Source organism: Urocitellus parryii, chromosome 9 (assembly GCF_045843805.1).
Source record: "Urocitellus parryii isolate mUroPar1 chromosome 9, mUroPar1.hap1, whole genome shotgun sequence".
NCBI lineage: Eukaryota > Metazoa > Chordata > Mammalia > Rodentia > Sciuridae > Urocitellus > Urocitellus parryii.
Window position 1 is genome coordinate 66,180,627 of NC_135539.1, and position 19,616 is coordinate 66,200,242.

The window sequence follows — 19,616 nt, forward strand, 5'->3', positions numbered from 1 at the left end:
ATTTTTCAAGGTCGGACCAACTCAGAATAAATTAATAGAAGAGATTTAGGAATCAATCATTACAAAAGTTTGTGGAGCAGTATTTGACCAAGTCCTTGCATGTGTTAATCTTTAGGAAAAATTTAAGTTGCCAATGTTAGACTACATGAAAAGAGCAACAACTCAGAGAAAAATGAAAGCTTGCCAATTGCAGAAACATGTTGCCCAGAAAAAAATCACTGATTGTAAAGAATATCATCTCTCCTTATATAAGCTTCCAGATGTTGTTGAACCAAATTTTTAAAAGAAAAAAAGAAAAAGCTTATGAGTCATAGGGTGCAACTACAGTTGTGCAAAGTTTAGCAGCTCTGTTAATTAAAGCACGTTGTGGTATGTGTGATAAACAATGTTATAAAATGGGGAAATGTAGATTTTTGCAAACAACAGAATTCAAGTATTCAGAATGCTATTTAAGCCATAGATTTGAATGATATTGAAACTAGATGTTATGTAAGTGAATATTCACTTATTACGTTAAGGACAATAAATCTAAAATGTTCTTGAGAGACATTTTGTTTTTGATAATCCAAAGGATAACTTTATCAATATATATGTACAAAGAGAAGTTCATCAGCGTATATATTTTAAATACCAGGAAAAATTGCCTTTGACCCTTGCTCACGAAAGTCTTACTAGCTTAACATAGTTTGAAAGGACATGAAAGTGAAACCATGACTTCTATGTCCCTGCGCTCCATCTCTGAACCCCAAGGCATATTTTAAAGGAATTTTTTTTTTTCAGTGCTGAGGATGAAACCCAGGCAGGGCCTTGCACATACCAGACAAGTGCTCTAATACTGAGCTATACCCCAGCTCCATATTATTATTATTATTATTATTATTATTATTTTTAGTATAATATAATGATATATAATATAATAGTAATATAATAATAATACCAGGGATTGAATCCAAGGGTGCTTAATCAGAGCCTCATCCCCAGCCCTTTGTATTTTTTTTTAAATTTTGAAACAAGAGTCTCACCAAGTTGCTCAGGGACTCACTAAGTTGCTGAGGCTGGCTTTGAACTTGTGATTCTCTTGCTTTAGTGTCTGACCAGAGAATTGAGAAAAATATCCTTTTTATAGTGAAGTAAATCCAAGTTTGGCTTCCCCTTTCCAGGGGAGATCAGAAACCTTGGAATTGATTCTCAAGAATGGAGGTGCAGGGACTGGGGTTGTAGCTCAGTGACAGAGCGCTTGCCTAACACGGGTGAGGCACCAGGTTCAATCCTCAGCACCATGTGCGGCCCTTTTCCTCCTAGCATTTCAACTGAACCCCAATATGCCTAAATCTCTACCTCAGCCTTAGAGCTCGTGTTAAGTTCTTTTTTTTTTTTAGGGCCCAAATTTTACTTTCTTCTTTGCAGTTTTCTTTTCTCTGTTATCCTCTGCATTTTAAAATTTAGGTATTCCTGGAACTAGTGCTGGTATTCTAGAAAGTCAAATTAGGTCAACAGAACAAAATAACTTTATTAGCTCCATTTGATTCAATCAACAAACATTTAGAGATACCATTTATCAGGTTGATGAAAGTCTTTTCCTGGTTTACTGAAAGATTTAATCAGATATTGATGTTAGATTTTGGCAAAGTTATTTTTTCTATCTGTTTAAATGATCATAAGGTTTTCCTTTTTCAGCTTATTAATGATGGGTTATATTGATTTTTGAATGTTAATCTCATAATCTTAGGATAAATACGACTTGGTTATGATGCTATTCTTTTTATACATTATTGACTTAACTTATTGATGCTTTGTTGAGAAATTTTTGCATCTATGTTCATGAGGAATTTTCATCTATAATTTTCTTTTCTTATATTTTGTCTGCTTTTTACTTTGTCGATAATATTGGCCTCATAGAATGAAGAATATTCCTTCCTTGATAATTTTTCCAGAAGAGTTTGTGTATAATTGATATTATTTTCTCTTTAAATGCTTGGTAGAATTTATCAGAAAAATTCTCTAGATAAAGGTTTTCTCTGAGAACTAAGTTAAAATTTCTTTATTTCTTTACTGAGCTGTTTGGGGTTTTATGTTTCTTTTTGATTGTTCTTTGGGAGTTTAAGCCTTTCAAGATAACTCTATTTCATCTAAGTTATCAATTTTATAGGCATAAAAATTGTTAATCATATTCTTATTATCCATTTAGTATCTGTATAACCTGTAGTAATGCCACCTCTCTCATTCCTAATTTTAATAATTTGTGTCTTGTAAAAAGACAAAAATTACAACCAATTTTAGTTTGAAGATCTTAATTGGCTTTGTGATTCTAAAATCAAGGCAATATTTCATTCCATAAAACTGAATAAATATCCTATGAGGCAAGCAGAGGAAATTGGTTTTATGGACAGAAAAAGGTTAAAGAAAGCAGAAATAAAAAAAAAATAAAGGGCTAATTGGTTATTTCAAAGCTAAATTCTTTATAAGATAGGAACAGGGAGACAGAACAATAGAAAAATAACTGATTCAGTATCATCAACTTATTATTTATTTTTTAGGGGGGTTAAGGACTGAAACTAAGGAACTTCACTGTTCTGCATATAGAAACTGGACTGTTTAGAAAATCTTTCTCTTTCCCCATTTCTCAAAAGATCATATTGGTTTTGGTTTTGATGACATGGAACTTAAGCATGAGTGACTCCATTTTGATTTTTTTGTCTGTTTTCTTGGGGCCTAGTGAAGGAGCTTAGTCCAAAACAATGGCTTCCTGTAATATTTATTTTTCTTTCTTTTTTGCCCTGACCATTGTGCCAAGATTTTGTCAGTCGTATTAATCTTCTCAGTGAGTCCATTTGTGCATTCATGGATTTCATTATTTCTTGATGTTGCTTATTATTGATTTTCTTTCGGATATTTACTATTTCCTGTCGCTTATATCCTTTGTGATTTTGATCCTTCTTCTAGTATTTGAGGTGAAAGCTGAAGTTACTGCTTTAAAAGCTTTCTTTTCTAATGTAGGTGTTTAGTGCTATTAAATTTCCCTAACTAGTGCTTTAGCTGCATCTGACAAATTGTGATATGTTGTGCTTTCAGTTTCATTTAATTCAAAATAATTTATTCTTCTTTTGATTTCTTATTTGTCCCATAATTTTACTCTGTTACTTAGTTTCTAAATATTTTGCAACTTCCAGAGATAGATTTTTGTTATTTATTTGTAATTTTATTCCCTTGTGTTCAGAGAATGCATTTGGAACATTAAATTAATAAGTGGATTTATCGTATTCATATACATTGAATTCAATGTGTGTGTTTGTGTGTGAATATATATTTTTTTAATTTTCATTTTTTTTTTTGGTACTGCAGATTGAACCTAGAGGTACTCTATCACTAAGCTACATCCCCATCCCTTTTTATTTTTGAGAAAGGGACTACCTAAATTGCCAAGGCTGGCCTTGAACCTGTGATCCCTCCTGTCTCAGCCTTCTCAAGTCACTGGAATTACAGGTGTGCGCCACCGTATCTGGTAAAATTCAAGATTTTTAAGAAAATATTTTTGTACTCTATAATGTATAGATGATTTGTATTTAAGATCATATGTGTGCCTGGATTTTTCTAGGTCTTCCAATAAAATGTGGCATGGTAGAAAATTATTTAATAATTATTAATTATTAAAATTATTAATTCTGATATTTCAAAAAATTGGCCAGCTATACACAATTATTAATCTGTAACTTGGGTACCAATTCTTCTATGGAGCAAAGCTAGAGGAATTCCCTTTGCTGATTTCCTCTCTTGAGATATCTGGGTGTGGTTTCTTTTCTTCTTGGACTAAAACGAAGATATGCGGAAAAATCCTTTACAACTAAAATTCCTTGTTCTTACAAATGAGCCCAGGGCAAGGAGAGACCCATTAAATCTAGCCTGGCTCAATCATTTGCTTATATTAGTAGTGCATACATTGGATTTAAACCAGGTGAACAAAAAATAGCCACAGGATAGTACCTGCAGTGATGTATTGAAGCTACTGGCTCATATACATTTTAATAGCTAAAAGTACATAGAAAATATGAAGGTGGAAGGAAAAATAGTTAGCAGTTATGAAACAACAAGTTTTCTTATTTGTTTTATTAGTTTAAAGGAAGCTGGAACCTAATAACAATACATCACATTTGGTTCAAAACCAAACAAAGGCTGCTTATTTATTATTTTTTTTTGCATTTACTTCTTTTAGGAAGTGAGGAAAAATACCTCTATTGGCATTCAAATTTATTTCCAATTAAAATATCCCCATAAATTAGAATGTCTCAGACAACAGTGATAATAATAATAATAATAATAATAATAAAGTGTTTATTTGGTTAAAAAAAATCTTTTGTAGGTAAGATTGTCTCCCGTAACACATCGGATTGTGCCATTGGTCTTATAAGGACACTTAAGGAAATAATTCAATCTCGGCGTTCATGTTTCAGACAATACTTAATAGTGTCTTGCCCTTTGATGCAAATAAGAGGAAAAATTTATACTTGCTTAGTTTCATGCATTTAAAACACTCCCTACTGAATTCCGCCATTTGCTCAGGTCCCACGTGAATGAAAGGGTACAGGGTAGGAACCAGGACCTTTCTGCCATTGTGTCTTTTCTAATTAAAATTCAGAGTATTAAACACAGTTGAGTACATCCATGCATACACGACACACTGTCATCACATACCGGAAGCTCCGATCAAGAGCACTAAGCAAAGGCTCATTTCATAACATCATTAAGATTCATCCTACCCTGCCTTTCTGAAAGGCCTTGTCACAGCAGATAATGATGTCCTGTCAGAGAGGCGCAAACAGGAATTTATACTAAGTTATTCTTTCCCTCCCTTTTTTAGCATAGGAATCTAGCTGCATTCCTAGTATGTCAGCTCTTCAGGACTTACTTTAAAAGGTTTCCCAGTTCTTAATAGTATAAAATATTACAAAATTAAGGTGTTAAAAAAAAAGTTAGGTGAAAAATATTTGAGTAACTAAGTGGGGGTATTCCTGGGAATGGTAGTCAAGCATAATGATTATCAAAACAAAAGAAGGTGTAACTCAGGAGTGTGAAGGTGGAGAGAACTTATGAGTCATAAGGTGGAGTGTTGAATTTGGAACAAGTCAAATAAAAGCACTGCTTTCTTTTCCTTAAGAACCTTTAGTATTCTTTATATCTCAGAAAAGAAAGCTTTCACTTAAAACGTTTTTTTTTTTTTCTTTTACATCCTGTTGCGTGAAGTTGCCCGAGGAGACAGATTTTATGGGCTGGCTTCCTGAGTGTAGTATAGTAGTAAGAACGATGTTATCTGGGAAGTTGATGGTAAGAATTTGCTTCTTCAGACTCGATATTTTTCTTTACCGTGTTCATTGATCACGCAGATGTGCTGAAACAATAAGGGATTTACATATATCAGTTTCTTAACAAAATACAAGGCACAGAAAATAGGATGAAACAATAATAGAATGCTACCTTATATTGGTTTTTGCTCATTTAAAACACGTATGTGCATATTTGGATGTGCAAAAAATCAAAATATACCCATTCAAATGCTTGGTAAAAGGTTTTTTTAAAAAATTATTATTATTATTATTATTATTTGGTATTGGAGGTTTAACCTGAGATACTTTACCACTGAGCCACAACCCAGTTCATTTTATGTTTTATACAGAGACAGGTTCTTTTTTTTTTTTTTTGGTTGTAGATGGACACAATACCTTTATTTTACTTATTTAATTTTATGTGGTGCTGAGGATCAAACCCAGTGCCTCACATGTGCAAGGCAAGTGCTCTACTACTAAGCCTCAACTCCAGCCACCAGAGACAGGCTCTTGCTAAGTTGTGAAGCTGGTTTCAAACGTGTGATCCTCCTCCTGCCTCAGTCTCCTGAGTTGCTGGGATTACAGGTTTGTGCTGCTCTGTCCGACTTCTTTGTTGTTTTAGTTTGTAATCCTATTTTGAATTTGGTTTCCCAGGTCCCCAAAACCAGAAACACTTAGAGTCCAGTATATTTATCCCTGGTGGAAACAGAAATCTTCAACTAGTAAAATTATAGCTGCTTGGGTAAACAAAGAAATAACAGTGGAAATAAACCATGGATTTTTTTTTTTTTTTTCTTTTTTGGTGCTGGGGATTGAACCCAGAGCCTTGTGCATGTGAGGCAAGCACCCTACCAACTGAGCTATATCCCTAGCCCCAAATCATGGATTTCTAATCAACCATTTTTGGGTAGCAAGACATGTGTAAAGAATGTTTTTATTGCAAATAACAGAAATGGAGTAGGGCTAATGTAGGCAAAAAATGAGGGGACGGTTATTGGTAGGATGCCAATATAATCAAAGGAAGAGCTGAGCAATAAAACAGGTGAAAGACAGGAACTAGGGTGTCGGAGACTGGCCCATGCTGCTTGTGGGTGCTCTCTGGGGCTGATATTATAGTGGCTTATGTCCAAAGACCCTAGGTCTCTGTGACTTTTGATTTAAGTTTTTAATTTCCAGGAGTGAGATGCTGATTGCTCCACTTTGGGTAAAAAGTCTACTTCAACATCATTCAGGATTGATCAGGGTCACACAGCTCGGCCCACACTGAGGGTTGGTGTCTGTGTGTTGAATCCTGAAAGGGGGAATAGTAACAAGCTGGATGCCACTGTAATTGGAACCTGTTAGACTTCAAGTACTGACATGAACCACTTTAGAGAATATTAGCTATTATTATGATTGATTGGACATGGTCAATAACTATAGAGAAAAATCAATGTGGAGCCATAATTGTGCTTTTTGCTTCCTATTTCTTTAGTAGAAAATAGAGATAATCTTCATTTGCTTCCATCATCGTAATCCCAATCTTGCAGAGTGGTGGTAGGAATTAAATGGGAGTACAGATGAAAATTGCCCAATATATCCAGATACAGAAGAAACCCACTGAATAATGGTTATTAGTATTACTATTTGAAAGATTTGTTAAATTGATGTTACTGTTAAATTCTTATGAAAAGGGGATTAGGGTTAGCATGCAAGACTTACATTCAGATCTCTGAAGTACTCATTGTAATCTAAGGCATATCCCACCACAAATAAGTTTGGAATCTCAAATCCAGCATCTTAGCAGAAAGAAAGAGAGAGAAAAAGAGAAAAAAAAGCATAATTCAGAGTACGTTAAGTCTAATGTCACCATATGCTGTTTTTGGCACTTAAACAGTGAAGACTTTGCATTTGGATGGAAATAAGAAAGACTCATGGTGAGCAATGCACACGACAAGCCCAATAGGGACCTTGACCGGAATGACTACTTGCAGAAACAAGGCAAATAAGCAAACATACACGACTGGACTCCCAGTGCACAGAGTTGAGGAAGGGCTCAAGAGGCTCAGAAGATAAGGAGTGTGTGTGAGTTAGTCATGAGGCCCTATTGTTCCCGTGCAGGCAGTATGTAATGATATAATGTCAAAGGAAATTCTCTGAGAAGCATCAAGGGCAGTTCAAACAGAAAGTATCATAGCACTGCAAACATGAACAGGTGTGCAGATGACAGCCACTGAGAAGCAATACTCCTTCAGAATCAGTGTCCTGGGCTGAGGAGTAAAACCTGGGGACAAGATGAAAAGAAATGGGATCGTTCAGCTTGAGGAAGAGAATGCTCAGGTTTACTTTAATGCTGGTCTTTGAGTCCACAATGCAGAGATTACTAATTAGCTCTTTATCTCTAATGAGGGTGGAATAAGTGGAAATGGATTTAAATGCAGCACAAGGTATGTAGGGTGAGTAAAAGAAGACTTTACTGAAAGTCATATTTTTTTAATTGAAGGGGTCCCTTAAGAAACAGACAAGAGCTCTCCTTCAGAGTTCCACTCCTGAGACAGAATAAATGTGCCTAGGTCTAATGATTTTTCACACTTTTTCAGTGTTTTAAAATCTTATAAGTTTGATTATTACAGTGTAATGGAGGAGAGATGTGCTTGCTTACTTTTACGAAACTGTCCTTTGATAGTGCTGATGGGCTGACAGCACAGTTATCTTCCTGCTGATTATGCCCTACCATTTCCATCTCTGTGACCAAAGACACTCTCATGTGGAGATCCCAACTGGCTCCTACTTACAGAATGTGTCAGAAGTGAGTTTTCTAGGAAACTGAATTGTGAGACCACTGGTCAGGGACCCTGTCTGATTCCTCCAAATTGCAGAGTTTCTTAAGAAGAATAAAGAGGAGAAAAATAAAGAGCAGAAGAAAAGATGTCAGAGGTTACATTGCGCATGTAAGAAAGAGTCCACGAGAAAGGAACAAAAAGTGCAAAGCCTCAGCAATCCAGAGAGAAAGAAGAAACAGAGATTCTGAGCTGACTGAAAAAATGTGAGTAGATCCCAGGAAACCCTGTGGGTAACAATAACAATGACTTCACAGGGAGCAATGCAGCTCCTACAATAGGCGTGGCCGCTCAGACTGGGAAAATCAGAGCACAAAGCCAGTTTAGATGGCTGAACCCTAACATGTCACGGAACAAAAGGAAGAGGATGGATAGTAGGACAGTCAGGAATCAAAGTGCCCCATCACTCAATGGCAAAGGAGTGCAGCTCCTACACTTAAATCTGCAATTGCCATTACTGAAAACAGATTGCCTGGGTTCAATCTTGGCCCTACAGTGTGGCTATGGCCTTGTCAAGCTATTTAACATCACTGTGTTCCATTTCTTCACCTGTTAAATAGGTATAACAATAGCAGCTGCCTTTAGAGGGCTGTTGTAAGAATGACACAAATTATCTGTGTAGCTCCCCGAACAGTATCTGGCACACTACCACCTTTTTCCAGTGTTAGGTGTCATTACTTTATTTATGTTGTTGTTATAAGTGACACACACAATAAATTTGGAATTAATTGGATATGTCTGAAATGAATGTTTTTCAACTTCATTTCAAATCTTACCTAAATATTATATGAAAAATTTCTGTTTGGAAACTTAGGGCATAAAGATTTAGATTTCTGAAGCCAGGAACCAATAGGCACATGTGACTGAATCTGTCTGTGCAGAACTGACAAGGTCTAGAGTCAGTACATCTAGCAGAGGAATGAGACTTGTTTTTAGAATAAAGAGTCACTGTTACATGACCCATCCATACGGTGCCTGTCTCTAATGTTTGTTCAGCTTGCTGATGAGAATTGTAGCCAAATTATCCAGGGACTTCAGAGCAAATATAAGTTATAAAAATCAAGCTGAATTCTTCCTTATGCAAGTGAAAAAAAAAGTCTCCTTTAGTGTTAGAATAATAAATAATCTAGCTGCTTGTTTATGGTTTCTGGCATCAAAACTAGACCTAACGTGGGGAGGGGAAAGTGGCCTAGATGAGGAAAGCCCTCTAGTATACACGTCTGAAAGTGTGAAGATGTTACTAAGAGGTATCTGCTCTGCTTTTTCTCTTTGGTGGTGGGGAGAGGTCTTACATTCCCCCTTCTGTGAGCTAAAATTCAGACTGGCTGAAGGTCACCATTGTGCATTGTCTGTTAATAGTTTCTGAAGGTGGTAGAAGGATCCTTCTAAATTCTTTCAGTGCCTCTGTGACTGATAGGTATAGCAGCCAGTGTCTGAAACAGTCCAGCCCCATAACTGTTCCTCTCCCCTGAAACTGATCAGCTGAGTTCTTTGAAGTTAAGGCGCTGCATAAAACCAAAACAACAATATCCAAATGCACTGAAGTTCCTGTGAAAGATGCAAATGAAATTTAAGACCTTCCCTTTGAAAGGGTCCTAACCTCTGTAAGATAGAGAAGACAAGAAATTTGTGGGATTATCAGTCCTACAATACCTTCCACTTTAGATTGCCAGAAAATGGGAAATCAATAACTCTTAAGCACAAAACAAAACAAAAAATACCAGAAAAAAAAAAACTCAAACCAAAAAACACTTACAGTCAGGTCTAAAGCCATCGCTTCTAGGTGTTCTCTTTACCAACAAACTGTCATTAAAACAAAAACAAACAAACAAAAAAATTGCTTCAGTGATTTCAACAGTGAATTGCAGATAGAATTAAATTGCAGATAGAATTAAACATCGTTGAAGTACGTATTTTTTCCCTTGAGCCTGTGAAGCATTATTACAACCCTTTTTTTTATTCCTGCCCTTGCTGCTGTGGCACTACATCAATGGTACAGGATAAAAGGAAGAGAGCCCAGCAATTGCACAGGGGCTCATCCAGCCGCTCCTGGAAACGGCTTATGGATGCATAGTCAAGAGGGGCTCAGAAACACAGCAAAGCACATCATTTCCACTTTCCTCTCTCAGGGTAGCAATCAAATGGGCTATTTTTTCAGTATGATCAAATCATTATGCTCTGGGATGAAGGGCCAGTGATTAAGACTAGAAACACTTTTGGGGAATAGCCATCCTGTATTAGGATCCCTCCTGGGCTTGTTTGGAAGAACAGAAATCAGCATGCTGTGAATGTCTTACTCACCTGGCTACCTTAATCATGTTGGGCTTGTATTTCTTTATGCTGGTGAGCAGGGCTTTCATGGTCCTCCCAGTTCCAACGACATCCTTAGCAAAAGGACAGACAAGTTCAGTAAAGTGCATTTGAGCAGCATAATAGCTTTCTCACTTGGAGAGATTTTCCTTGTTAACAGTGCATCATAAGGACAAATACTATCTGACTAGAATCAAGGAAGTAGAGTTAGTTCTGTTTTCTTAGTTACTTCTTTCTGGAAGCTGAATTTCGGGGTGCATACTGGTGAATACTTCCTTGCATCTTTGAACTGTGTTGAAGGGCTAAATTTGGCCTTTTGAGACCATGTGCAGCTTCTCCTCATTGAGTACATTGGGACTCATGCATGCACATTCAAGGACTAAATTTGGCCCTGAGGTTATGTAACACAATACATGACACATGAATTTTCATGGACATGGGATGTACCTCTGAATACACTGAATGGATAAGCCACCCCCTCCTTGTCTTCCCGACTCACTAGGGGATTCTCTGGCTGGGAAGTGAGATGTGTCTGGGTAGCAGCTGGTGACAGCCTGTGAGTTCTGAGGGTCTGAGGCTGCAGTGAGCCCAGGCTCATCTCTGCTGATGAGCTGCTGCTGCACAATTAGAGTAGAATGGGCTGCAGCAATTTATTGTCCTTGGGACAGAAATCAGCTGTCAGGAGCTGATTATCTATACAACAGGTCTGAATTTAGCCAGGGGTGGGCAATGCGTTTGGCTGGAAGGTCCACTCCATGGGTTGTGTGGAGCCAGAACTGCGGATCCAGAGAAGGCACATGCAGGCAATTGTGGAACAAAAGCCCAAGAACAGCTCCCCTGAATTTTTGCCAACTGATAAGGCAGGCGTGCTCCTGAAGGAAACATGGCCATTTGCTGTATTAGTCCACTGCTACCAGAGACTCGCTTTTTTTTTTTTCCCCTTTTATTTTTAACAGAAAAAGACAAATTTAAAAGGTCATAGTTTTCCCTTCGATTACCATTTTTAATTGGTTTTATTTATGATTTTGCGGCTCCAAGTACTTGAAAATTGATGTGAATCATTAGAGGACATAAGCCAGAATCCTGAATTAAGGGTAAAGAGAGTTCTAACCCTAATTTTACTGTTAAATAAATTTGATTCTGGGGGCTAATTTACTCTTCTCTACAACTGTCTGATTCACAAATAGGTATTATAAGAACCAATTTAGTCATGCATGAAATTGGATATAAAACAGGATAAAGTACCACACAGCTATTATTGCAGAGCTTTGATTCTAGAAATTATTTGAAGCTAGTGATTACAGTTGGCTCCGATTTGATAAATTTGGAGAACCATGCACACAGTGAGGACTCCATAAATCCTTGGCCAATTTGATAACAAGTCATACATTTTAAAACTCACCCTTAGATCCATGCAACTCCCAAACACGGAAAAGGAAAAGGCAGCTTACCTCAACAATGAGGACATTCTGAAATAAACAAAATCCATATTTTAGAATATGATGACAATCTGGCTCATGAGATAAACACAAGCTTGGTTTAGCGAGAATCTCAGCTTGCTTAGCTGGTTCTCCCTCATCTATCGAATCCAAATGATTGGAGGTAAGGTAGGTATGAATCCAAATGATTGGAGGAAAGGTAGGTATTTCAGAACAGTCCCTCTTGAATTACTTGGGGTTTCAATTTTTGTATGTATACTCAGATTAGGAGCAGGATCATCTTAGACCCTAATGTCTGTCTGAAGAGCCATCTATAAAGTGATCCCACTTCAATAACTCTGCTACATGTCTCCACTCAGCATTTCTTTGGTATGCAAAGCTTACTAAAGGTTCTCTGGAAAATAAGTCAACATAAACTGAATCACTGATGGAAACAGTGGCTGGTAGATGGATCCCATATCAGCTGTGACAACCCTGTTTTAGTGATGCCACCCAAATACCAGGGATTTAGTATTTACCCTGGGATTTTCACCCTGATGAAAGGGGTGGCTAGAGGAAGCTGTTAGGGGTCTGGTACAGATTCTTAGTGAGATGATTAGAGCCTTTGCTACACGCTTGCAAGGAAAGTCCTCTACTTCTCCCCCAGAGAATACTGATTATGTTTCTTTTTAATTTCTTGTTTGATGTCTGTCTTCCCCACTAGACTCTAAACTCCACGTGGTAGGGATCATGTTTGTCTTGGGTATGATTGTATTACCAGACTTTGCCATAATGCCTGCATACAGATATTCAATCATCATTTCATTGTTGAATGAAATAATAATAACTGATTACAGCTTCTTAATGAGTTAAAAATCAACCAATTAATTGAATTAGTAGTAACATATCAATGTCTTCCCAACAAATTAAAATACGACTTTAATATGCCATTCCAATTAACTGTGTTGAGAATATTCTCTCAAAGTAACAGGATTTTTTTTTTCTTTCTTTAGGTTACCTTTCATTTATCTGATTTATGTAGTATTTTAGAAACTGGATCAAATTTTACACAGTAGATACCTTTGTTCTTTCTATTGCAAAATATTTAATTAATAAAAATGTTAACCACCCACCCAACAACTCTGCTAAATCTGTACCACTCGTCAAACATATTCTTCCATAGAAATATCCTTCTGAAAGTGTTTTTCTGTCAATCATGATATTTGCATTAATTAAATCCATTAACATTTAAATTATCATTAGGATGCAAGATTATATTGTCTACTTTGAAGCGGTTCAAGCCATCATATTCCCTACTCCAAGAGTCATATGGATAGAGGAGTCCCTTGGCATTTTGAACATGATTTGCTATGAACTTAACCATTACTCCACAGTAGTTAGTTGGAATGAGTATTTTTCATCTGAGGGTTATTTACCAAGTCTACTGACCAACCAGGAAGAATATGTGGCTAATTTCCTGGTTCACAATCTTTTTCTTTTGATCTTATGAAGAAAAATATTTCTAAAATATGTTAGCGTGCATTCTTGTCTAATTAAGTAGAATGTATTGAAAATAATTGGATCTGATTTTTTTTCTTACAGTGCAGAATATTGCAAAACAGAAGAGTCATCTTTGAAAAGATTAGCCACAATTTTTAGGAAATAGCAGTGGTTGGAAGTGGTACCAAATGTGTACCAATCCCGAGATATTTTGTCAAAATTACTCAAACACATTTTGAGATTAAAAGGTTTTGCAGGGTGTAGTGGAGCATGCCTCTCAGCTACTCGGAAGGCTGATGCAGGAATATGCCCAGTACAAGTTGCCCAGCCTGAGCAACTTAGTGAGACATGGTCTTAAAATAAAATTTAAAAAAGGTCTGGGGATGTAGTTTAGAGACAGAGCTCTGGCCTAGCACAGGCAAGGCCTTGCCCCCTGGGTTCTGAGGGTGAGGGATTGAAAGGTTTTAAAGAAAAACACCCCCTCCCATATCACCTCTCCTCACACCCAATTTTATTTCTAATAGGCAGTCACTTTTAGCTCTTTTAGCTGTTTTTCTGGTTGCTACTTTAGCATTTCTAACACACACACCCCACACATTATAAATATATAAGTATATATTATAAGAAATATATATATATTTTCAGTATTGTGGATTGAACCCAGGGCCTCAAGCATTCTAGGCAAGCAAGCTTTCTACCACTCCGAGCTATGCCCTCAGCCTAATATATTTAAAAATATGCTTTGTTTGGGCACAGTGGCACATGCCTGTAATCCCAGCTACTTGGGAGGCTGAGACAGGGAGTTTATAAGTTTGAGGCTAGCCTCAGCAACTTGGCAAAACTCTGTCTCAAAATAAAAAATAAACAAGGCTGGGGATGTAGCTCAGTGATAGGAGTTCCCCAGCTTCAATCCCTAGTACTCGTCACACAAAAGTTTTTTTTTTGTGTGTGTGTATGTGTGTGTATAAATGTATAATTTTTAAAATTCTTAGGTTGCTGTTCTTAAAAAACGGTTTAAGTATAAATAAATATTCATTTTTAAATTATATGAAATGATATAATATATAAAACATATGTATACTTATGAAAAACAATTCATACATTCTAGAATACATAAATAAAATTGCATAAATTTTGAAAACAGAAAATATAAAGGTTTTCTAATTTTTATGTATGTATTGTTGGAACTAGAACTCAGGGTCTCATGCATGCTAGACAAGCACTGTACCATTGAGCTATTCCCTAGCTCTAAGATTTTCTAAGTTTTTGATGTATATTTAACTGTTTAATGAATGACAAAATGTTTAGGTATTTTAAAATGTTTAGGTATTATCTTAAAATTAATTAAAGTTATGACATTTTCTATTATGTGTATCTATAGCTACAGTATTATCAATCTAACCAAAATAATTCTTTGATATCATATAAAGCCAACTACATATTCAAACTTCTCTAGTTGTCCTTAAAATGGCCTTTGTGACTAATTTGTTCAATCTAAGACCATGCATCAAATCTTGCTATGGTTTCAATGTGTCCCCTCAGTGCTTGTGCAGGAAACTTAATCTCTAATGCAAGGATCTTGGAAGTTAGGGCCTAATAAAAGGTGATTAGGTCATGAATGCTCTGCCTTCAAGAATGGATTTTTGTCATTTTTGCAGGAGGGGGTTAAGTGTTCTGAGACTGGGTTATTATGAAAGCAAGTTTTCAAAATTTATGCATTTTATTTATGGTATCTAGAAATTTTAAATTGTTTTTTATAATTATACATATATTTTATATATTATATCACCTTCTAAAGCCTCTTTTACTTTTTCACTCTTGCCCTTCTGCTTTCTACCATGGGATGATGTCACATGAAGGTCCAAGAGCAGAGAAGATGTAACTATTCTAACTTACAAAAAATTTTCACCAGTGTCTAAAGGAACTAATGTCTTTACATTTTAATGTACCAAGAAGAGATCCAAGAGCCTAGGGACCAATACATGGAGACTGGCATATGGTAGTTGCTCAAAAACTGTCTGTGAAATCAATTAACAATTTTGTCCACATTTCTTTTACTTTGTCTAGTTCATTCTACTTTTGTCAGATTGCCTCCATATTTCCTTAATGATCTCAAATTCTGCCTTAATCAAGCTATAATTAATGTCTACAGCTTTTAATTTTGGACTAAGCAGTTTTCTAAAATTCCCATTTTTTTGAGTGGGCAACCTTGGGAATTTTTTTCTGAACACACTGTGCTTTAGAAACACTTCCAATCTGATAACTCTGATCACTGAATCTGAGATGTTTGCCAGTTACTGTCTTAGTCATCTCATCACACCTAGCTCATTTCCTCCCAGAAAGCCAGTAAAATCTTCAGCCTTGGGGCTGTAGGCAAGAATCCTGTGGGGACTCTCTAGAGTGTGTTCTTTCTTTGCTATTGCATGAGTCTGATCAAGGCTAGTCACATTGAGTTCCCTAGAGAAGAAGAAAGCAAGAGGAGAGAATTAGAAAAATCTAAATGATTTTCTTAAACAGGTTATTCCTATTTTTAATCTTTTAAAACAAAATGATTAGCAAACCATACTATCTAATCTACAGCAATGCAGTTTTGCGGATGTGGTCATTCTATTCAGAAGGCCATGGAGTCTTGAAGGTGAGCTGTACAGGCGATGCTGAGCATGAGTAGGAGAGTGACTCTAAACCCCACGGAGATAGGAATGTAGTCCAGCATTTCATTTTATGTGATAATTCACAAAATCGCCAGAACCATCAGTCAGTGGGCATTTCCATTATTGTTCTCAGCCTAGTCAGATCCAATAAAAAGGAATGATTTAAACAGTTCAGGCAGCCAAGGGGGAGATTTTGGCAAGTTCCGATGCTTCATTCTGGCATTTGATGAGAAACTTCTTTGGGGGTGGTGTGTGTGTGTGTGTGGGGGGGAGCATGTCTCCTGAAATCTTGCACTCAACCTGCACATCTATGTCTCCTCGTTGCCAGACGGGGGTCTGTTTCCATGCGTTTGGTTTTATTCCACCCTTTCAGAGATTTCTCTTGAACATGAATAAAATCTTGCTTTAATGGATACACACATTTTATGAAGTGCCAGGATTAAATCAACTTTGAAAAAAAATCAGCCAGAGAGCACGGCGGTGCAGACAGCTCAAAACACACCAAGTAAAATGCTTTTAACATTGTGAGCTGAAGAGGCCATTTAACTGAATTGTTAAGGCTCCCTCTATTCAACAGCAATGACCTATTTAGAACCATGACTCAGCCAGCTTCTCTTGAAAGCAAAAGGAAAAAAGAAGAAAAGAAGAGGGAGAGAGAGAAAAGTACTCGGGCGGGGCAGGGGGGCTGTCTAGAGACTCCTTTATCTAAATATTTTAACTCCTATATCTTTAGAGAGTTCCAGAAATGACATAGTAGAGTTATGGGGCTGGTGATTCAGCTAACTGTGAGCATGGCAAAGTGATGCAGGTGAGCTGTTTCCCCACATTCTACAAAGTTCTTTCAGAAACAAATTTCATGTAAAAAAAATCCTTTCTATCTCACTTTGTTTTTGGTGCTCTTCCTCCTCCTCTTTCACCCCAGTCCTCATCTAATGCACCTGCTCAGGCCACCAGCACCAGCACCACCAGGGGACAGCTTCCTCTCCCTTCTCGACCTTCATTCTTCCCTTCTGTCCCTGGCTTCTCAAACACAGCTCTAAGATGTCACCTCAGCTCAAGTGCTTTGTGACGTCTCTTTGCTTTTCTAAGCAAACTCAACTCAATGTATTCTACACACCAAGCCCAACATACATTTTCAATCATTTTCTTATCATTTCCTGCAGTCACGCCAGTCCCCTCCTATCTAGCTCTCCATCTTTCCCCATTCCACTCCACTTTTCCTCCCACTTCTGTGTTCTTTCCAGACCTTCTGGTCCCAAGTAAAAAATACACTCTCCTCTAAGATTTTTGCAATCCTAAGGAATTCTTCCTTCTCTGGATTTCTTTAAAACCAAGGAAAGAATATTGGAGCTTTTCTCTGGGTGCTGAAAATTAAATGAGAGAAGATGTGTACAAGTTGCTGGCAGTGTAATAACAATCATAAATGTAACTTCAATGTAAGTTTGTTGACTGAAAAATCATATGAGGACCACATGAGAAGGGGGAGGGGAGGTGATGGCCTATAACAACCCTTCCATTCTGTGCAGATATTTATGGAAGTTTCAGACTTTCCTTTACAGCCATTAAAACAAAGACCTAATAACTATTGAACACCTTTTCCTTTAAATATTTTTTTTTCTAGCAAGTACGTATTCTTCATGGTAGGAAGATTCTATTCTTTTATTCTAGAAGGCCTCCTTAAGTTCTTTTTAAAATTTTTCTCCAACTCTAAATGGACAACTTTTCAGGAGCTAACTGAAGAATGACTGAAGGGGCGGGTCACATGAATGCCTTTATCTGTTCAAGCAAAAGGCCTGACCTCTACCTTCGCTTAACTTTCACTACCCTCCAAACCATTCTCCAGGAAGCAGCTACAGAGATCTTTTTAAAATACAAACTGAATTCCATCACTTACCAAATGTAAACTTGCCAATTTGGCTAAAATTTATAATTTGCTCCTGCCATGTCCTTTTTCCTGAAATTAATTGAAAAGTTCTTTTCAATTTTTGTGTGAGAGGATCATTCACTCATTATTCACCAAATATTTATTCCAAACTGTTCTGGACTTGGCCCTGACAGATGCTGGAGAGAGGATGGTGACTACGATAGACAAGGTGCCTGCCCACTTCATGGTGACTTTCCAGTGGGGAGATAGGAAAATAAAAGCCCCAAGCAAATACTACAGATTGTGGAAATATAAGGTAGAAAGTCATAAGTGGGTGGGAGGAGAGGATAATGAAGACAGATAATTTACAGGGAGGACATCAAACGTACATCAAAGAAAGTCCGTAAGTCACAGGACAAGCATTAGGAAAACTGAGAATTGGTATGTCAAACCTCTTTTAGCCATAGTTAATTATGAGCCCTTAATGGAATTACTGTTTCAAACCATGTCACAACTGTTTCTGACCAGGTCATCGTGACCCTCACAAAGAAAATTTGCTAAGGGCTATACCAAGGGTAACAAGCCTTCATATGGTTAAGGCAAGAACAAAGGAACCCAAATCCTGTAGAAAGCCCAGATTCTGTGAGAGCTATATTGTTCTCTACGAAGATGGTCCGCTCAGTGCCTCTACTGAACATCCTTATCCTCATTCTTACTAAAAAAAAACCTCTTTCCTATTTTACTCTGAGTGACTCAATTGAAGTCTTTCCTGTGGGATCACAAGAAAAGGTTACTGTGGATCCCTGTGGTCACTTTGGTTCTGGGGATCTCCCCTACAACAGAAATGGTTGTATGAAAACAATGTCCACCTAGAGACATTAACCAGGGCTGGGAAAAGTATAGAGGGGGAGATTCTGGACTTATTTTAAACAACAAATTAGGGAAGGCCTCCAGTATTGAAGGAGATATTTAGGCTGAGATCTGAAGGGCAGGAAGAAAACAGAGACCAGAGAGAAGAAGCCACAGATTGTCCAACGTCTTGGCAGGAAGGAGTTTAGTCAGTGCTGCTAGGAGGGGTTCAGTGATGTACAAAGATGTGCTGTGGAGAGTCAGGGCCAGATCACACAGGCTACGGTAAGGAATTTGGATCATATTTGCAGAAGCACTGGGAGTAGGGTTGCCGAGTAAAAACAGAGAATACCCAGCTACCTCTGAATTTTAGGTAAACAATAACAACAAAATTTTTTAGTATAAGTATGTACCAGATATTGCATGGGACATACTTAAGCTAAATATGCATGGGGTATCTTTTACTGAACCTTTGTTCATTATTTAAAATTCAAATTTAACTAGGCATCTTTTGTTTTGTTTTCACTGAGTCTGACAACCCTAATTAAGAGGCCATTGAATGGTTTTCAGCTGGCAAGTGATGGAATCAATTTGCATTTTGAAAAGATCCTTTTGGATGCTTCTGGGAGAATAGTCTGGGGGGTAGTGAAAGTTAAGTGAAGGTAGAAGTTCAGGGACCCTAGTTAGGCAGTAGAGCATCTGAGAAGGAGAGAGATGGCCTCACCCTGGAAGATCAGTGCCTCGCAAGCCTTGATGTAGACAGGAATCATCTGGGGATCTGGTTCAAATGAAAACTTTAATTCAGCAGATCTGGAGTGGGATCTGAGTTTCTGCATTTCAAATAAGTTCTGACATGGCTCTAACCTGCTGGTTCTCAGACCAAAGGT

At 37.3% G+C, this 19,616-nt stretch overlaps 1 protein-coding gene across 1 annotated transcript in view; it reads right to left on the reverse strand.

Moving 5' to 3' along the window:
• Positions 1-4,274: 4,274 nt before the first annotated feature.
• The window catches only part of Prtfdc1 (phosphoribosyl transferase domain containing 1), an 83,240-nt gene continuing 67,898 nt past the window's right edge, over positions 4,275-19,616 (reverse strand). The window contains exons 5-9 of the mRNA XM_026401198.2: positions 11,899-11,916; positions 10,439-10,521; positions 9,894-9,940; positions 7,020-7,096; positions 4,275-5,383 (exon numbers count right to left, since the gene is read on the reverse strand). Coding sequence (XP_026256983.2) covers positions 5,336-5,383; positions 7,020-7,096; positions 9,894-9,940; positions 10,439-10,521; positions 11,899-11,916 — 273 coding nt within the window. The 3' untranslated portion in view covers positions 4,275-5,335. The remainder of the gene's footprint in view (positions 5,384-7,019; positions 7,097-9,893; positions 9,941-10,438; positions 10,522-11,898; positions 11,917-19,616) is intronic.